We start from the raw sequence: 17,412 nt of genomic DNA on the forward strand, positions 1-17,412 counted from the left end.
AGGTAGACCCAGGAGGCTGTCAGGTAGACCCAGGAGGCTGTCAGGTAGACCCAGACCCAGGAGGCTGTCAGGTAGACCCAGACCCAGGAGGCTGTCAGGGAGACCCAGGAGGCTGTCAGGTAGACCCAGGAGGCTGTCAGGTAGACCCAGGAGGCTGTCAGGTAGACCCAGGAGGCTGTCAGGTAGACCCAGGAGGCTGTCAGGTAGACCCAGGAGGCTGTCAGGTAGACCCAGGAGGCTGTCAGGTAGACCCAGGAGGCTGTCAGGTAGACCCAGGAGGCTGTCAGGTAGACCCAGGAGGCTGTCAGGTAGACCCAGGAGGCTGTCAGGTAGACCCAATGCCTACAACGGGTCACTAATTACAACTTATGAGAAAAGTGACTTATTCACTCTAATTATTAACTCTTTATGAACACATACTGAGATACGTAACTGCATTCAGACATTTAAATGCTTTTGAATTGGAGTACTTAGGAAATGTCTTTAAATGTAGACATTTGCCGAAGACCCTAAAAGGTATAGAGGGGATAAATGATGCAGGACAACACAACACATTTGTTCTCTGTACACAGTTCATTTAAGACAGCTTTCCACTCCTGTCACTGATCCTATGAACACTACCCTTGCAGCGCCTCTCTCCTCTCTCTCTCTCTCTCTGTCTCTCTCTCCTCTCTCTGTCTCTCTCTCTCTCTCCCCTCTCTCTCTCTCTCTCTCTCTCTCTCACTCTCTCTCTCCTCTCTCTCTCTCTCTCTCTCTCTCTCTCTCTCTCTCTCTCTCTCTCTCTCTCTCTCTCTCTCTCCCCTCTCTCTCTCTCTCTCTCTCACTCACTCTCTCCCTCTCTCCACTCCCTCTCTCCCTTTCTGTCCTATCACCTCTCTCCTATCACCTCTCCTTCTCTCATTCCCTTCATTTGCAGATGGCAGTGAAGTGAGGTGGCTGAGGACTAGTATGTGTGTGAGTGCGTGGAAGGACACATCCTCCCCTTGGAGAGAAAGAGAAAACAGAGAAAGAGAGAGAGAGGAAGAAGAAGAAGCTGCTCTCCAGTAACAGGGTAAGACAATTCCACCCGACTGAACTTGACTCTTACTGTAAATGAACTAGAAACGACCCACAAACAGTTGTATCTGTTGATAAAAATGATAATTGATAAGATAATTTGCAACATATGATCTTCCAGGGTGTTGTACAGCATTTCAACTGTTTCTTGTTCCATAACCTTTGAACTATTAACTACAGTGTGTTGAGCACGAGTTCTGCATTCTGAAATGGGATTAATTGATAAGAATCAAATCGTGTCTGACGACCTAAACAATAACAACTGTTATGATCTCTGGAATTTTTTTCCAGGTAAAAGAGGACGTGCTAGGGTTTTGAAAACTCCAGATTTTGTGTGATTATTCCACTGCCAAACCAGAAGCCTACAGATAGGCTTCAACCTGTTTCTGTAAAAACAACACTCTGCACTCATCCAGCAAGAAGGATGATTGCCATTACAGTGTTTGTCTTTCCTAAGTTATCCTTCATTGTCATCTAATAAAACTGCCTTTGGTAAACAACACTGCTCTGTATATAAAGCATAATGCTGGTTGTGAACAGGACCAGAGTAATCGCTGATCATTCACTGGACAATCAGATTTCATAATGGCTGTTTGGTTAAAATACCTTAATTAAAGGGAGAGCCCAAAACCATTGAGTTCCGGTTCATATTTCTTTAGTCTAGTACCCAGAGATAGATTATAGGGGGTAGCTCTCTACCTTAGTCCCTCCATTATCAACAGGTAATATTCTTTGTGTTCACTGCACTGCTGTGATGTGTGGAGACTCACTGAAAGTGTCAGGTCCCCTGGGCTTGTGTTGTTTGGCTCGCTGAGGAGTCCCTTGGCTCTCATTGTGCAGTGCTGTTACGTAGGACTTATCAGTCACACTTCCTTTTTAGAGGCTTTTTCCAGGGAGGGACCATGTTGGTACCTGGTTTCTATTTACTTCCATGGTAAGTAAGCAGCAGTGGGGGCTGCTGAGGGGAGGATGGCTCATAATAATGGCTGGAACGGAGCGAATGGAATGGTATCCAACACATAGAAACCATGGAAACCATGTGTTTGGTGTATTTGATACCATTCCACCCCTTCCACTCCAGCCATTACCACAATCTCGTCCTCCCCAGGTAAGGTGCCACCAGCCTCCTGTGGTAAGCAGGTCAAACGATGTTAAGATCTTCTATACTTTTGGGCCTCAGTGGCGCAGTGGTTAAGGGCGCTGTACTGCAGCGCCAGCTATGCCACCAGAGACTCTGAGACTCGCGCCCAGGCTCTGTCGCAACCGGCCGCATCTGGGTTAGGGAGGGCTTGGCCGGTAGGGATATCCTTGACTCATCACACACCAGCGACTCCTGTGGCGGGCCAGGCGCAGTGCATGCTAACCAAGGTTGCCAGGTAGACCCAGGAGGCTGTCAGGTAGACCCATGAGGCTGTCAGGTAGACCCAGGAGGCTGTCAGGTAGACCCAGGAGGCTGTCAGATAGACCCAGGAGGCTGTCAGGTAGACCCAGGAGGCTGTCAGGTAGACCCAGGAGGCTGTCAGGTAGACCCAGGAGGCTGTCAGGTAGACCCAAGAGGCTGTCACGGTGTTTCCTCCGACACATTGGTGCGGCTGGCTTCCGGGTTGGATGCGCGCTGTGTTAAGAAGCAGTGCGGCTTGGTTGGGTTGTGTATCGGAGGACGCATGACTTTCAACCTTTGTCTCTCCCGAGCCTGTATGGGAGTTGTAGCGATGAGACAAGAGACTAGCTACTAAACAATTGGATACCACGAAAAAGGGGTGTAAAAAAAATAAATAAATAGACCTTCTATACTTTGAACAATGTATTTCTTTGTTTATTCTTTGTTTATTGTTCACAGCCATTTCCAGTTAATTATTCACTCATTGCCTACAGCTGAAATCTATTTCTATTCAAATGGATTCATTTACACTCCGGAAACATTTAATCTGATTATTTTATTGTATGCGTGGCACTGTAAAAAGTAGATGGTTTCCTCTTATCTATACAGTAGCTCAGCTGTGGGGTTCCATTATAGCCTTGGGGGAACAACCGGCCATGCTGACGTCACTACAGGCACTCAAGGACCTGAGGTGTCGCAGCCGCAGGTGTGTGTGTGTGAGGTCTAAAAGGTTACACAAGTTCATCATCTCATTAAACAGTAATATACAGGCTTATCCTCGCCAGATCCACAGATAGACAGAGCCATGGAGAGCCAGCCATCATATACAGTCTCTTGGCTTGATTTAGAATCTCAATAGACACCATGTTGACACTAAAAGTTACACCTGAGACATTGACACTTCTAGTTACAATGCAAATTAGAATGTTTTAATCATGGAACGTTTGGTGCCAACAAGGAGGATAGTTAGCTTAAAGGCTCTTCTACCACAGAGTGCATACGTAGTATACAGATGCCGTATCTTAATTTGAGCCAGTTAAAACAGCATGAATATAATCCTGCAGCAACAGGAAATGTGAATTGTTATGTGGATTATAATTAATGAACATGTTTCGTAGGGGTTGTTTTGTAGGGGTCGAGTCTGACATTTTAAAGTGGAAATTACAATTCCTTCAACAACAGGATGATCAAATTAAGATATGGCATCTGTACTGTGCTGTTTGTAGCCAGCTGGATCAGGACTGGCCAGCCAACTTCAGTAATATCCTGTAGCTGCAGGATAGGATTTCACCAGAGACAGTACCCCTGCTGTTCCCTATTGTTGGGTTTGTTCTCTGCAGATATCCATTCTGCTGGGCACCAGGGTTCAAGGCCTGGTTGCTGTGTGTGGTTCAGTAGTTGGGTTGCTCAGTGAGCTGCACCGACCTTTAGTCTTCTACTCTGCTGGGAGATTATGTTCCAGTTGACAGCTGGATTCAGAGCAGGGTTGCTGTATTAGACTGGGTTGTTGTATTAGATTGGGTTGCTGGATTAAACAGGGTTGCTGTATTAGACAGGGTTGATGTATTAGACAGGGTTACTGTATTAGATTGGGTTGCTGTATTAGACTGGGTTTCTGTATTAAACAGGGTTGCTGTATTAGACAGGGTTGCTGTATTAGACTGGGTTGCTGTATTAAACAGGGTTGCTGTATTAGACAGGGTTACTGTATTAGATTGGGTTGCTGTATTAAACAGGGTTTCTGTATTAGACTGGGTTTCTGTATTAGACAGGGTTGCTGTATTAGACAGGGTTACTGTATTAGATTGGGTTGCTGTATTAAACAGGGTTTCTGTATTAGACAGGGTTGCTGTATTAGATTGGGTTGCTGTATTAGACAGGGTTGCTGTATTAGACTGGGTTGCTGTATTAAACAGGGTTGCTGTATTAGACAGGGTTACTGTATTAGATTGGGTTGCTGTATTAAACAGGGTTTCTGTATTAGACAGGGTTGCTGTATTAGACTGGGTTGCTGTATTAGACTGGGTTGCTGTATTAAACAGGGTTACTGTATTAGATTGGGTTGCTGTATTAAACAGGGTTGCTGTATTAAACAGGGTTGCTGTATTAAACAGGGTTGCTGTATTAAACAGGGTTGCTGTATTAAACAGGGTTGCTGTATTAGACAGGGTTGCTGTATTAGACAGGGTTACTGTATTAGATTGGGTTGCTGCATGTGGTTTGCTGGCTGGGTTCAGTGCACTAACCCAGTCTTCTCCCTGAGTTCTCCCTGCTTGGATACGTCTTGGAAAAAGATGGATTGGGGGAGTTTGGTTGTGCTTAGAACGTTGGTGAACCTCTGGTTTTTGTTGTCTTCTTTCAGACATTGTGTGAAAGAGCTGTCCGTGTGTGTGTCTGTGCATGTGTGTGCGTGTGCGTGTGTGTAAGCATTATAAGTCTGGGAAAGGTTGAACTCAGGTCGTGTTTAATTTGTCTCCTTGTTATTTAATGTCACATCACGTCACCAGTGGACTGCTAGGCAACTCCTATTCAGGTCCAGGCACAAAGTCAACACAGGAGCTGAAAGCCTCTTGTCTGGTCCGCTTGCTCTAATCAAACGCTCCATGATATCTGCTGAAAGAGAAATACTGTTGAAACTAATTGGAACTGCTGACACAATAATCACTGAACTGGCAAACTTGACTTGAGAAATCAAATCAAATCAAATGTATTTATATAGCCCTTCGTACATCGGCTGATATCTCAAAGTGCTGTACAGAAACAGCCTAAAACCCCAAACAGCAAGCAATGCAGGTGTAGAAGCACGGTGGCTAGGAAAAACTCCCTAGAAAGGCCAAAACCTAGGAAGAAACCTAGAGAGGAACCAGGCTATGTGGGGTGGCCAGTCCTCTTCTGGCTGTGCCGGGTGGAGATTATAACAGAACATGGCCAAGATGTTCAAATGTTCATAAATGACCAGCATGGTTGAATAATAATAAGGCAGAACAGTTGAAACTGGAGCAGCAGCACGGCCAGGTGGACTGGGGACAGCAAGGAGTCATCATGTCAGGTAGTCCTGGGGCATGGTCCTAGGGCTCAGGTCCTCCGAGAGAGAGAAAGAAAGATAGAAGGAGAGAATTAGAGAACGCACACTTAGATTCACACAGGACACCGAATAGGACAGGAGACGTACTCTAGATATAACAAACTGACCCCAGCCCCCCGACACATAAACTACTACAGCATAAATACTGGAGGCTGAGACAGGAGGGGTCAGGAGACACTGTGGCCCCATCCGAGGACACCCCCGGACAGGGCCAAACAGGAAGGATATGACCCCACCCACTTTGCCAAAGCACAGCCCCCACACCACTAGAAAAAGTTACATCAAATGAAAAGCGCTTATTTATTAACTATAAATAGCTAGAACAATGACAATAGAAAAGCTAATATCTAACGCCTGACAAAAAGTAGACCATTTATCAGGTTTGTTAGGTTTCTTAAACGTTGCCTTAGTTTAGAGGTGTTATCAGCTCGTTCAAGGAAAAGAGGGTGTGAAACTATTTGTTATCAATGAAGGGTAATTTACTGGTATGTCGGCTGGATAATCAAATGTGCTATAATTAAATATTAAATAAATAAGTACATGTTATTAAAATACGACAACTCCAAAATCTGTTGAGACAATGTATTAAAATATATGTATATATATTTTTTAATGTTTTTTAGTATTTTTGACAGTAGTGCAGGAAATGTAGAGGGAGACAGCTAGTAAGAGCATAGACAGAGGGTGGCTGAGACAGGGCTCCAACCCACATCACCAGGGAGGCATAGACAGAGGGGGCTGAGACAGGGCTCCAACCCACATCACCAGGGATGTATAGACAGAGAGTGGCTGAGACAGGGCTCCAACCCACATCACCAGGGATGTATAGACAGAGAGTGGCTGAGACAGGGCTCCAACCCACATCACCAGGGAGGTATAGACAGAGAGTGGCTGAGACAGGGCTCCAACCCACATCACCAGGGAGGTATAGACAGAGGGTGGCTGAGACAGGGCTCCAACCCACAACACCAGGGGGTATAGACAGAGAGTGGCTGAGACAGGGCTCCAACCCACATCACCAGGGGGTATAGACAGAGGGGGCTGAGACAGGGCTCCAACCCACATCACCAGGGAGGTATAGACAGAGAGTGGCTGAGACAGGGCTCCAATCTACATCACCAGGGAGGTATAGACAGAGAGTGGCTGAGACAGGGCTCCAACCCACATCACCAGGGAGGTATAGACAGAGAGTGGCTGAGACAGGGCTCCAACCCACATCACCAGGGAGGTATAGACAGAGGGGGCTGAGACAGGGCTCCAACCCACATCACCAGGGAGGTATAGACAGAGGGTGGCTGAGACAGGGCTCCAACCCACATCACCAGGGAGGTATAGACAGAGGGTGGCTGAGACAGGGCTCCAACCCACATCACCAGGGAGGTATAGACAGAGGGGGCTGAGACAGGGCTCCAACCCACATCACCAGGGAGGTATAGACAGAGGGTGGCTGAGACAGGGCTCCAACCCACATCACCAGGGAGGTATAGACAGAGGGTGGCTGAGACAGGGCTCCAACCCACATCACCAGGGAGGTATAGACAGAGGGTGGCTGAGACAGGGCTCCAACCCACATCACCAGGGAGGTATAGACAGAGGGTGGCTGAGACAGGGCTCCAACCCACATCACCAGGGAGGTATAGACAGAGTGGCTGAGACAGGGCTCCAACCCACATCACCAGGGAGGTATAGACAGAGAGTGGCTGAGACAGGGCTCCAACCCATATCACCAGGGAGGTATAGACAGAGAGTGGCTGAGACAGGGCTCCAACCCACATCACCAGGGAGGTATAGACAGAGGGTGGCTGAGACAGGGCTCCAACCCACATCACCAGGGAGGTATAGACAGAGAGTGGCTGAGACAGGGCTCCAACCCACATCACCAGGGAGGTATAGACAGAGAGTGGCTGAGACAGGGCTCCAACCCACATCACCAGGGAGGTATAGACAGAGAGTGGCTGAGACAGGGCTCCAACCCACATCACCAGGGAGGTATAGACAGAGGGTGGCTGAGACAGGGCTCCAACCCACATCACCAGGGAGGTATAGACAGAGAGTGGCTGAGACAGGGCTCCAACCCACATCACCAGGGAGGTATAGACAGAGTGGCTGAGACAGGGCTCCAACCCACATCACCAGGGAGGTATAGACAGAGAGTGGCTGAGACAGGGCTCCAACCCACATCACCAGGGAGGTATAGACAGAGAGTGGCTGAGACAGGGCTCCAACCCACATCACCAGGGAGGTATAGACAGAGGGTGGCTGAGACAGGGCTCCAACCCACATCACCAGGGAGGTATAGACAGAGAGTGGCTGAGACAGGGCTCAACCCACATCACCAGGGAGGTATAGACAGAGGGTGGCTGAGACAGGGCTCCAACCCACATCACCAGGGAGGTATAGACAGAGAGTGGCTGAGACAGGGCTCCAACCCACATCACCAGGGAGGTATAGACAGAGAGTGGCAGAGACAGGGCTCCAACCCACATCACCAGGGAGGTATAGACAGAGAGTGGCTGAGACAGGGCTCCAACCCACATCACCAGGGGGTATAGACAGAGGGTGGCTGAGACAGGGCTCCAACCCACATCACCAGGGAGGTATAGACAGAGGGTGGCTGAGACAGGGCTCCAACCCACATCACCAGGTATAGGGAGTGGTATCCAACCCACATCACAGAGAGTGGCTGAGACAGGGCTCCAACCCACATCACCAGGGAGGTATAGACAGAGAGTGGCTGAGACAGGGCTCCAACCCACATCACCAGGGAGGTATAGACAGAGAGTGGCTGAGACAGGGCTCCAACCCACATCACCAGGGGGTATAGACAGAGGGTGGCTGAGAGGGCTGAGACGGGCTCCAACCCACATCACCAGGGGGTATAGACAGAGGGTGGCTGAGACAGGGCTCCAACCCACATCACCAGGGAGGTATAGACAGAGAGTGGCTGAGACAGGGCTCCAACCCACATCACCAGGGGGTATAGACAGAGAGGTGCTGAGACAGGGCTCCAACCCACATCACCAGGGAGGTATAGACAGAGGGTGGCTGAGACAGGGCTCCAACCCACATCACCAGGGAGGTATAGACAGAGAGTGGCTGAGACAGGGCTCCAACCCACATCACCAGGGAGGTATAGACAGAGAGTGGCTGAGACAGGGCTCCAACCCACATCACCAGGTGGTATAGACAGAGGGTGGCTGAGACAAGGCTCCAACCCACATCACCAGGTGGTATAGACAGAGGGTGGCTGAGACAGGGCTCCAACCCACATCACCAGGGGGGTATAGAGAGGTATATTTGGCAGTGTCTGCACAGTACCAATACTCAGGCAGTAAGTCTGAGGCCAGTCCTGAAAGCACACTTTGTCCAGGGAGGGAGTGGTGTGATAGAGGTGAGCTGTAACCTGCAGTCTACTGGCTCCTGAATGGCTCACAGGAAGAGCCATTGTTCAAACAGAACCCTCAGGCGTTGCTAAATACTGATTTTTGTCTTGCCCTGTCTCTCTTCCTAGGTAAGAGCAGCTAACTCCATTCTCCTGTCATGGATACTAACGCTGGGGAAGTGGAGGACTCAGGAGAAGAGCTTACAGGTAGAACACCTGTCTACTTTCTTTTTAAATGATTGACATGCCTAAACCAATGTAAACAGACATACGTAGCTGGCAAATCATTCACTCCCAATGCACCATTCATATACAGTGCATTATGCAATGCAAACAGGAATGAACTTCACAGCAAAAGTCTCATGTCTGACTCTGCAAACAAACCAAATGTAGGACAGTAACTTCGTGGTGGTTTCAGGGAGGAAGAAGTCTCGGTTCAAGCTGCTGAAGAGTCGTCTGTTTGGCCGTCTGATGAGGAAGGAGACTGAAGGACTGATGAAGCAGAGCCAGTCCGCCAGTGATGTCACTGCTGATGTCATAGCTCCGAGGGACGACGACTCAGAGGATGACTGTTTGTAAGCATCTGACCTCTTTCACTCACTGGAAATAGTAGCATGTCAAGTTGATCAAGTTGAAGTAGCACGTCCACTGGAAAATACTGTATGTATGTAGTAAACATATTTTTGAACTGTGTCACTTACAGGGGCGGTCCAAATACACTGGGGTCCAGAGCTCTGTCACATGACAGCATCTTCCTGGCTGACCAATCACAGAGCTCCTCTGAGCCGACGAGGGTTCTGTCTCAGGAGAACGTACACAGCAGGATACGAGAACTGCAGGTGAATCCGTAGGTGGGAGGGTCCTTATAATCTAATCTACTGTTGTGATTGGTCCCGGAGTGTGCTCATCACACATGCACTGTTTCTGATTGGGCAGCTGAAACTGCAGCGGCAGAACATGTGTCTGGGCCCTCCCCCCTTGCTGATCCCTGGAAAGAGAATGGAAGATTCTGGAGCCACCTCTGAGGATGATGGTTTGCCCCAGAGCCCTCCAGAGATCTTGTTCCATGACCGAACTGCACAGGGTCCTTCCTACAAGGTGAATGGGGCTGATCACATTTACTGCACACACATAGATACAATTGATCTAACTTATATTTATCCAGGATAGTCTCATTGAGATAACATCTATTTTTAGAGAATAAACCTTGCTGTAGTCAGTAGAGTCTGTTGGTAAACTTGCAAGCAAAACACAATGTAATCATCACCATTATCATCATCATTCCTCATTACTCTTCCAACACCTAGTGTGACTGACTGATTGACACCTCTTCCTCCATTCCATCCCCAGTTCCCTGACACTCACAGGCACCATAGCTCTCTGAGTTTAGCAGGGACAGGAAGTGAGGAGGAGGAGCAGGTGATGCAACTTCCTGTCTGCGTTACACCACATCCCACATTCACATACTGATCATCCTAACAACATTCACCGAAAACATGTTTGTTGGGTCCATTTCAGTTGTTAATGTGCTTTTCTACTTTCTCAGTGCCTCTCCCAGCCCTCCTCCCGTCCTCTCTCCCCGAATCCTGCTTTCCCCTGTGATCCAGAGCCCTCCCCTGCAGTGGACTTTACCAGCCCAGCCCAGTACACTCCTAGCCTGGACAGCTCTGCCGCCCGTCACCGCATGTCTGTTAAACCCAGGAACCAGAGGGCCAGCGCCAAGGGAAGGAAAGGTCCCCTGGTAAGATCTCACTGTGTAGTGTAACATCAAAACACCTCATAGTGGGTACTGGGCAGCATTTCAATCTCTAATACCTTCATTACAGTGTAAATATAAGACCATGGTTTAACGGGCTGTTTTTCTTGTCTGTGTCATTACTAGAGAGCAAGCAGACTTGGCTCAGAGAGCCTGAGTGACCTGGACCCAGACCAGCCCCTGTCTGAGAGGGAGGAAGAGCAGGATGGAATGGAGGACGAGGACAGAGAGGAAGAGGAGGAGAGGGAGCGACCGTTCTCTTCATCTCCAAAAGACTCTGAGGAGAAGCCCTGGCAGTCAGTACCCCCTGGTGGTCAGAAAAATGTATTACAGAGACAAGAGTCCTCCGAGACAGAGGGACGCGTCACCACCAACCCGCTCTACCTCCAGGCTATGACCTCTCCTCTACCAGAACCCATGACCAAGACCTCCATCCTGGAGACCCCGAGCCTGCCCACTCCCCCTTCAGCAGCAGTGGAGGAGCCACAGAAGCCCCCGGAACCTATCCGGGTCAAACGCCCAAGAACTCTCATCCAGGATAATTCAGACCAGGGAAGTCGGTCTGGGTCTACATCTGAAAAGACCCTCTCCAGGCCTCTCAGTCCTGTCTATGGATCAGATAATGTCCCTTCCACCACAAATCAACTGCCCTCAAAAGAGAAGCCAGAGGAGAATATGACCCCAGCCACCTCTAACAATGGAGACAGGTTGAGCAGAAACACACAGGGTGTGAGCCTAGCAGACACCAGCAGCTCTACACGCCACTCTGCTCTACCTACCCATGCCTCTCGCGTTATAAGACAAACACCGAGACCTGCTTTTGAGAGAGAGTCTGTCAGAGAGACTACAGCAGTCCCACTGTCGGGCGTTAATGAAGAAACCTCCAAATTGGACCTGGTGCAGAGGACAACAGGGCCACCTACTGGCCATGAAGACACACTGCCTAGAGCAAACAGTTTCTCCACCTCCTCCTTGAGACAGCGTTCCAAGAGTGCCACTGGCAGAGCCCACACAGGGACGAGAAACAAGGAGATGAATGCAGAAGGAAAAGGAGGGGAGGGTTTGGTGGCCAAGAACCCTCATCAGGAGTCTGTCAGAAGGCAAGAGGTAAAACCAGAACAGGTCACATTTAAAGGTCTGAAGGAAAACCAACCACAACCCTCGCCTCAGGAGAGAAACGTACAAACAGAGGTAGAAGTAGTGGAGGAGACAGGACTGAAGGGAGGAGAGAAAAGGGATGGGCAGAGTGAGGGCAATGAGGAGAAGGAGCAGGAGCAGGAGAGGAGGAGTGCTTTCGGAGTGAAGCTGCGCACCACTTCTCAGTCTCTGAAGTATCGCTTGCAAAGGGACCAAGAATTCAGGGTTAAGTGTCATATTGTCTCAACAACTGCAGAACCAGTCAAAGGCGAAATTGGCACAAGTTCAAAGGTCAGGGGTGACTTGGCAAATAAGGCTTCGAGGAAGGGCCCGTCACAAGTGTCTGACTGCCCCCCCTCATACACCCTTGACAGAAACAGACTCAACGAGAACCAAGGTACGTATGTCCTCTAGAACGTATGTCCTCTAGAACGTCGTCGATAGTTCAGCAGAGAAATTGAGCCTTGTGTTCAACGCTCTGAGTTGTTGCGGAAATTGACCCACTAGGCTGTTTACTTTCTGAATCTACGTCTTATCGCTGAGTCCATATTGAATAACTATTAACTTGGACTATGCACTAACTGACTTTGCACTAACAAGGTGTTCTAGCTGACACGGTTGCAGCTATGTCAGTCTACTCAGGGCCCTGTTTCAATAGCATGTACTCACCTCTAGGCACTGTCTTGGTTCTATCCTTAGATGATGATGATACTGACCTGGTAGTAGATGCCTTTTCAGACCCAGGTAACATATATCCACTGAACCACTGAACACTTCTCTAATAATCATACAATAGTAGTTACAGTATAATGAGCACTTCTGAATCAGTGGGCAATTTCCCCTCCAATCAAAACTGGATCCAGATCTGTATAATAATATGTGCCCTCTGTAATTATTGGGACGGAGAAGCATTTTTTCTTCCTCTGGCTCTATACTCTATATATTTGGTCCCATATTCCTAGCATTCAATGACTACATAAATCTTGTGACTCTACAAATTTGCTGGATGCTTACATTTGTGTTTCAGATAATTTTGTGCCCAATAGAATTGAATGGTAAATAATGTATTGTGTCATTCTTGAGTCACTTTTATTGTATATAAGAATAGAATATGTTTCTAAACACTTCTATATTAAAGTGGAAGCTACCATGATTACTGATTACTGATCATCCGGAATGAATCGTGAATAAGTAAGAAAGTTCCAGATGCACAAATATCCTACCCCCAAGACATGCTAACCTCTCACCATTACATTTTTTGGGGGTATAATATTTGTGCATCTGGAACTTTCTCACTCATCATTATTGATGATTCATTCAGCATTATCCATATATCATGGTAGCATCCACATTCAATGTAGAAGTGTTTAGAAACATAATCTATTCTTATTTTCAATAAACGTGACTCAATACATTTTTTACCATTCATTTCTATTGGGCACAAAATAATCTGAAACACTACCAAAACAAACAGCAAATGTACAAATGTGCAGTCACAAGCTTGATGTAGTCATTGCGTACTATGAATATGGGACCAAATACTTAACTTTTTACTACTTTAATACGCATAAGTGAATTTGTCCCAATACTTTCGCTCACCTAAAATGGGGGGACTATGAACAAAAACTGCTGTAATTTCTAAACGGTTCACCTGATATGGATGACAATACCCTCAAATTAAAGCTGACAGTCTGTACTTTAACCTCATAGTCATTGTTTGATTTAAATCCAAGCTTTTGGAGTGTAGAGCCAAAAGAAGAAAACATGCTTCACTGTCCAAATAATTACAGGGGCTCTGTTTGTAATAAGATCTCTGTTTCACCTCAATCATAATATTGCCAATATCGACCAAACCAAATGAACCACAGAATAAATGAAGATGATCTGATTAAATATTGGATTCACAACTCCAGTCATCAAACACCACAGTATCTTTTAAATACACTTTAAATAAAGTTTGACTTGATTTCAAAACTGTCACCCATTGTTCCTCAGACAAAGGCCCATCCTCCAGACCTGCTCTGGGGCTCCCAAGATGGGCTGAGACCCCTGGGTCTAATGGGTCAGCTGGATCGGAGCCTGTCTGGATGTCCATGGCCCGGGAAAAGACCAGGAGTCTCCAACAGCATCTCAGTCCAGAGACAGTGCCTGGGACAGGGGGGACAACAACGCCCCAGTACACCCCATCACCACTGCCAGCTCCAACCCCAGCCCCACAGCCGAGATTACAACCAACAGCTCAGCCATCAACACAACCTTCATCACAATCACAGCCAAGCACAAAAACAGCCTTGCAAAAACAAACATCACCCCCAGTGGTACAACCACCATCTCAACCAATACCAACCGGTAGACCAATCCTACAGGGAATGCATCTGACAGCTAAACTCAAAACATTGCCTTCAGACCAGCCTAACACACAAACAGCATCACAACCAATACCACAAGGAACAGCTCAACAGCTGACACAACCGTCCTCCCAACCTCACACGCCAACCAGACCAACTCTACGAGGAGCGCCTGAGAGATCCTCCACGTCTCTGAAGAGAGCTGGGAAGATGCCTGTGGAGAAATGGACAGAAAGAGTGCTCCCGACTGGGACTATGGTAAATATTTGACTGCGCCCCCCTCCCCCACTAGGGTCAGACGTTTTTCCTGGTCAGTTCACGTGGTGAGGAAAAACAACTGACTCAACCAGAGTAAGTCTTCATTTTGTAACTAAGATGTAATGTAGCCAGTTGAGTTGGTAATATGTCATCTCTGTATTTTATCTTAGGAGGAATCTAGCAATGGTCAAATTGAGATTCACATCGCAAATCCTGAGATACCTTCTTCTTCATCATCATCATCCTCCTCATTGTCACACCGGGGTCAGCCAACCTGGATGGAACTTGCCAAGAGGAAATCTCTGGCCTGGAGTGACAAGACTATGGACTAAGAGAAATGCACACGCGTGCGTGTGTGTGTTTGAGGGAGGTAAAGAGGTTCCTAAACAGAGTAAGAAGAAGACTGAAATAAAATAATGATTTGTTGCTGACTGGATTATTTGAACCTACTGGCTTCAGAGTTTAAAACCTCTTTCCCTTTACTGTGCCTTACTCTTCTAACTATTACATTTTTAAAATTACTTATATTTCACATCGGCCAGACTGATGCTAAACTACTGCGTATAACAACACTAAACCAAGAGGTCTGGACTTTTATGGCACAAGAGGGCATACTCTTGTTGGTTGCTGGTTCAAACTCCGATTCAGTTTTTTCACTGCTTTTGACATATCACTCCATGCTTGATCCATGTTGTCTGGAATAAATATACTGTCAATTGTATTCTGACTAGTTTGAATTGTGTGGGCTCAATCAACCATCAATAAGCTATTATCAACCACAATGGGGCTGCCTCATCAATGGGGCCACCGTGGAAATGGTCAATAACTGCAAATTCCTTGACATACATATCTCAGAGAATCTGAAATGGTCTAACCACACGAACACCATAGTGAAGAAGGCACGACAGAGATTCTTCAACTTCAGTATGCTGAAGAAATTCGCCCTGTCCCCGAGGGCCCTCACAGTGTTCTACAGGAGCACCATCGAGAGCATACTGTCAAGCTGCATCACAGCCTGGTACGGCAACTCCACCGCCGCGGACCGCAAGACTCTTCATAGGTAGATACGTGCAGCTGAACGCACCATTGGGTGCACACTGTATGCTCTACAGAGCACCTAAACTCAGCAAAAAAGAAACGTCCTCTCACTGCCAACTGCGTTTATTTTCAGCAAACTTAACATGTGTAAATATTTGTATGAACATAACAAGATTCAACAACTGAGACATAAACTGAACAAGTTCCACAGACATGTGACTAACAGAAATGGAATAATGTGTTCCTGAACAAAGGGGTGGTCAAAATCAAAAGTAACAGTCAGTATCTGGTGTGGCCACAAGCTGCATTAAGTACTGCAGCGCATCTCCTCCTCATGGACTGCACCAGATTTGCCCGTTCTTGCTGTGAGATGTTACCCCACTCTTCCACCAAGGCACCTGCAAGTTGACTGACATTTCTGGGGGGAATGGCCCTAGCCCTCACCCTCCGATCCAACAGGTCCCAGACGTGCTCAATGGGATTGAGATCCGCGCTCTTCGCTGGGCATGGCAGAACACTGACATTCCTGTCTTGCAGGAAATCACACTCTGGTGGTGGCATTGTCATGCTGGAGGGTCATGTCAGGATGAGCCTGCAGGAAGGGTACCACATGAGGGAGGAGGATGTCTTCCCCGTAATGCACAGCGTTGAGATTGCCTGCAATGACAACAACCTCAGTCTGATGATGCTGTGACACACTCCCCCAGACCATTTTTTTCACCTTTATTTAACCAGGTAGGCAAGTTCTCATTTTACAATTGCGACCTGGCCAAGATAAAGCAAAGCAGTTCGACACATTCAACAACACAGAGTTACACATGGAGCAAAACAAACAGTCAATAATACAGTAGAAAAATAAGTCTATATACAATGTGAGCAAATGAGGTGAGAAGGGAGGTAAAGCCAAAAAAGGCCATGGTGGCAAAGTAAATACAATATAGCAAGTAAAACACTGGAATGGTTGATTTGCAGTGGAAGAATGTGCAAAGTAGAGATATAAATAATGGGGTGCAAAGGAGCAAAATAAATAAATACAGTAGGGAAAGAGGTAGTTGTTTGGGCTAAATTATAGATGGGCTATGTACAGGTGCAGTAATCTGTGAGCTGCGATGACAGCTGGTGCTTAAAGCTAGTGAGGGAGATAAGTGTTTCCAGTTTCAGAGATTTTTGTAGTTCGTTCCAGTCATTGGCAGCAGAGAACTGGAAGGAGAGGCGGCCAAAGGAAGAATTGGTTTTGGGGGTGACCAGAGAGATATACCTGCTGGACTGCGTGCTACAGGTGGGTGCTGCTATGGTGACCAGCGAGCTGAGATAAGGGGGGACTTTACCTAGCAGGGTCTTATAGATGACCTGGAGCCAGTGGGTTTGGCGATGAGTATGAAGCGAGGGCCAGCCAACGAGAGCGTACAGGTCGCAGTGGTGGGTAGTATATGCGGCTTTGGTGACAAAACGGGTGACGGACCCTCCACCTCCAAATTGATCCCGCTCCAGAGTACAGGCCTCGGAGTAACGCTCATTCCTTCAACGATAAACGCGAATCCGATCATCACCCCTGGTGAGCCAAAACCGCGACTCATCAGTGAAGAGCACTTTTTGCCAGTCCTGTCTGGTCCAGCGATGGTGGGTTTGTGCCCATAGGCGATGTTGTTGCCCGTGATGTCTTGTGAGGATCTGCCTTACAACAGGCCTACAAGCCCTCAGTCCAGCCTCTCTCAGCCTATTGCGGACAGTCTGAGCACTGATGGAAGGATTGTGTGTTCCTGGTGTAACTCGGGCAGCTATTTTTGCCATCCTGTACCTGTCCCGCAGGTGTGATGTTCGGGTCTGCCTCTGCGAGGACGATCTGCTGTCCGTCCTGTCTCCCTGTAGTGCTGTCTTAGGTGTCTCACAGTACGGACATAGCAATTTATTGCCCTGGCCACATCTGCAGTCCTCATGCCTCCTTGCAGCATGCCTAAGGCACATTCACAC

The 17,412-nt window shown here is 47.7% G+C and overlaps 1 protein-coding gene across 2 annotated transcripts; it reads left to right on the top strand.

Annotated features, from left to right (window-relative positions):
• The first annotated feature begins 858 nt into the window (after window positions 1-858).
• On the top strand, window positions 859-15,124 carry cracdlb (cracd like b). Of its 2 annotated transcripts, XM_024403831.2 has the most exons (11): window positions 860-1,051; window positions 9,034-9,111; window positions 9,323-9,479; window positions 9,608-9,743; window positions 9,841-10,002; window positions 10,255-10,323; window positions 10,451-10,645; window positions 10,787-12,194; window positions 12,497-12,541; window positions 13,793-14,403; window positions 14,574-15,124. In XM_024403831.2, exons 2-11 carry the CDS (start codon window positions 9,063-9,065, stop codon window positions 14,733-14,735), a joined length of 2,994 nt encoding a protein of 997 aa, XP_024259599.2. In that variant the 5' UTR covers window positions 860-1,051; window positions 9,034-9,062; the 3' UTR covers window positions 14,736-15,124. The 2 variants fall into 2 exon arrangements, with proteins under 2 accessions (XP_024259602.2, XP_024259599.2); XM_024403834.2 differs by lacking the exon at window positions 12,497-12,541 and having other exon boundaries at window positions 859-1,051.
• The last annotated feature ends 2,288 nt before the right edge of the window (window positions 15,125-17,412 follow it).

This window comes from Oncorhynchus tshawytscha, linkage group LG14, assembly GCF_018296145.1.
Source record: "Oncorhynchus tshawytscha isolate Ot180627B linkage group LG14, Otsh_v2.0, whole genome shotgun sequence".
Taxonomy (NCBI): Eukaryota; Metazoa; Chordata; class Actinopteri; order Salmoniformes; family Salmonidae; genus Oncorhynchus; species Oncorhynchus tshawytscha.

Excerpts from the sequence above, each read along its gene's own strand:
- cracdlb (XM_024403831.2), top strand. The coding sequence starts at position 9,063 with ATGGATACTAACGCTGGGGAAGTGGAGGACTCAGGAGAAGAGCTTACA. Across the intron at positions 9,744-9,840 it reads GCAGGATACGAGAACTGCAG|CTGAAACTGCAGCGGCAGAA; the intron begins GTGAATCCGTAG and ends CTGATTGGGCAG. Across the intron at positions 14,404-14,573 it reads TGCTCCCGACTGGGACTATG|GAGGAATCTAGCAATGGTCA; the intron begins GTAAATATTTGA and ends ATTTTATCTTAG.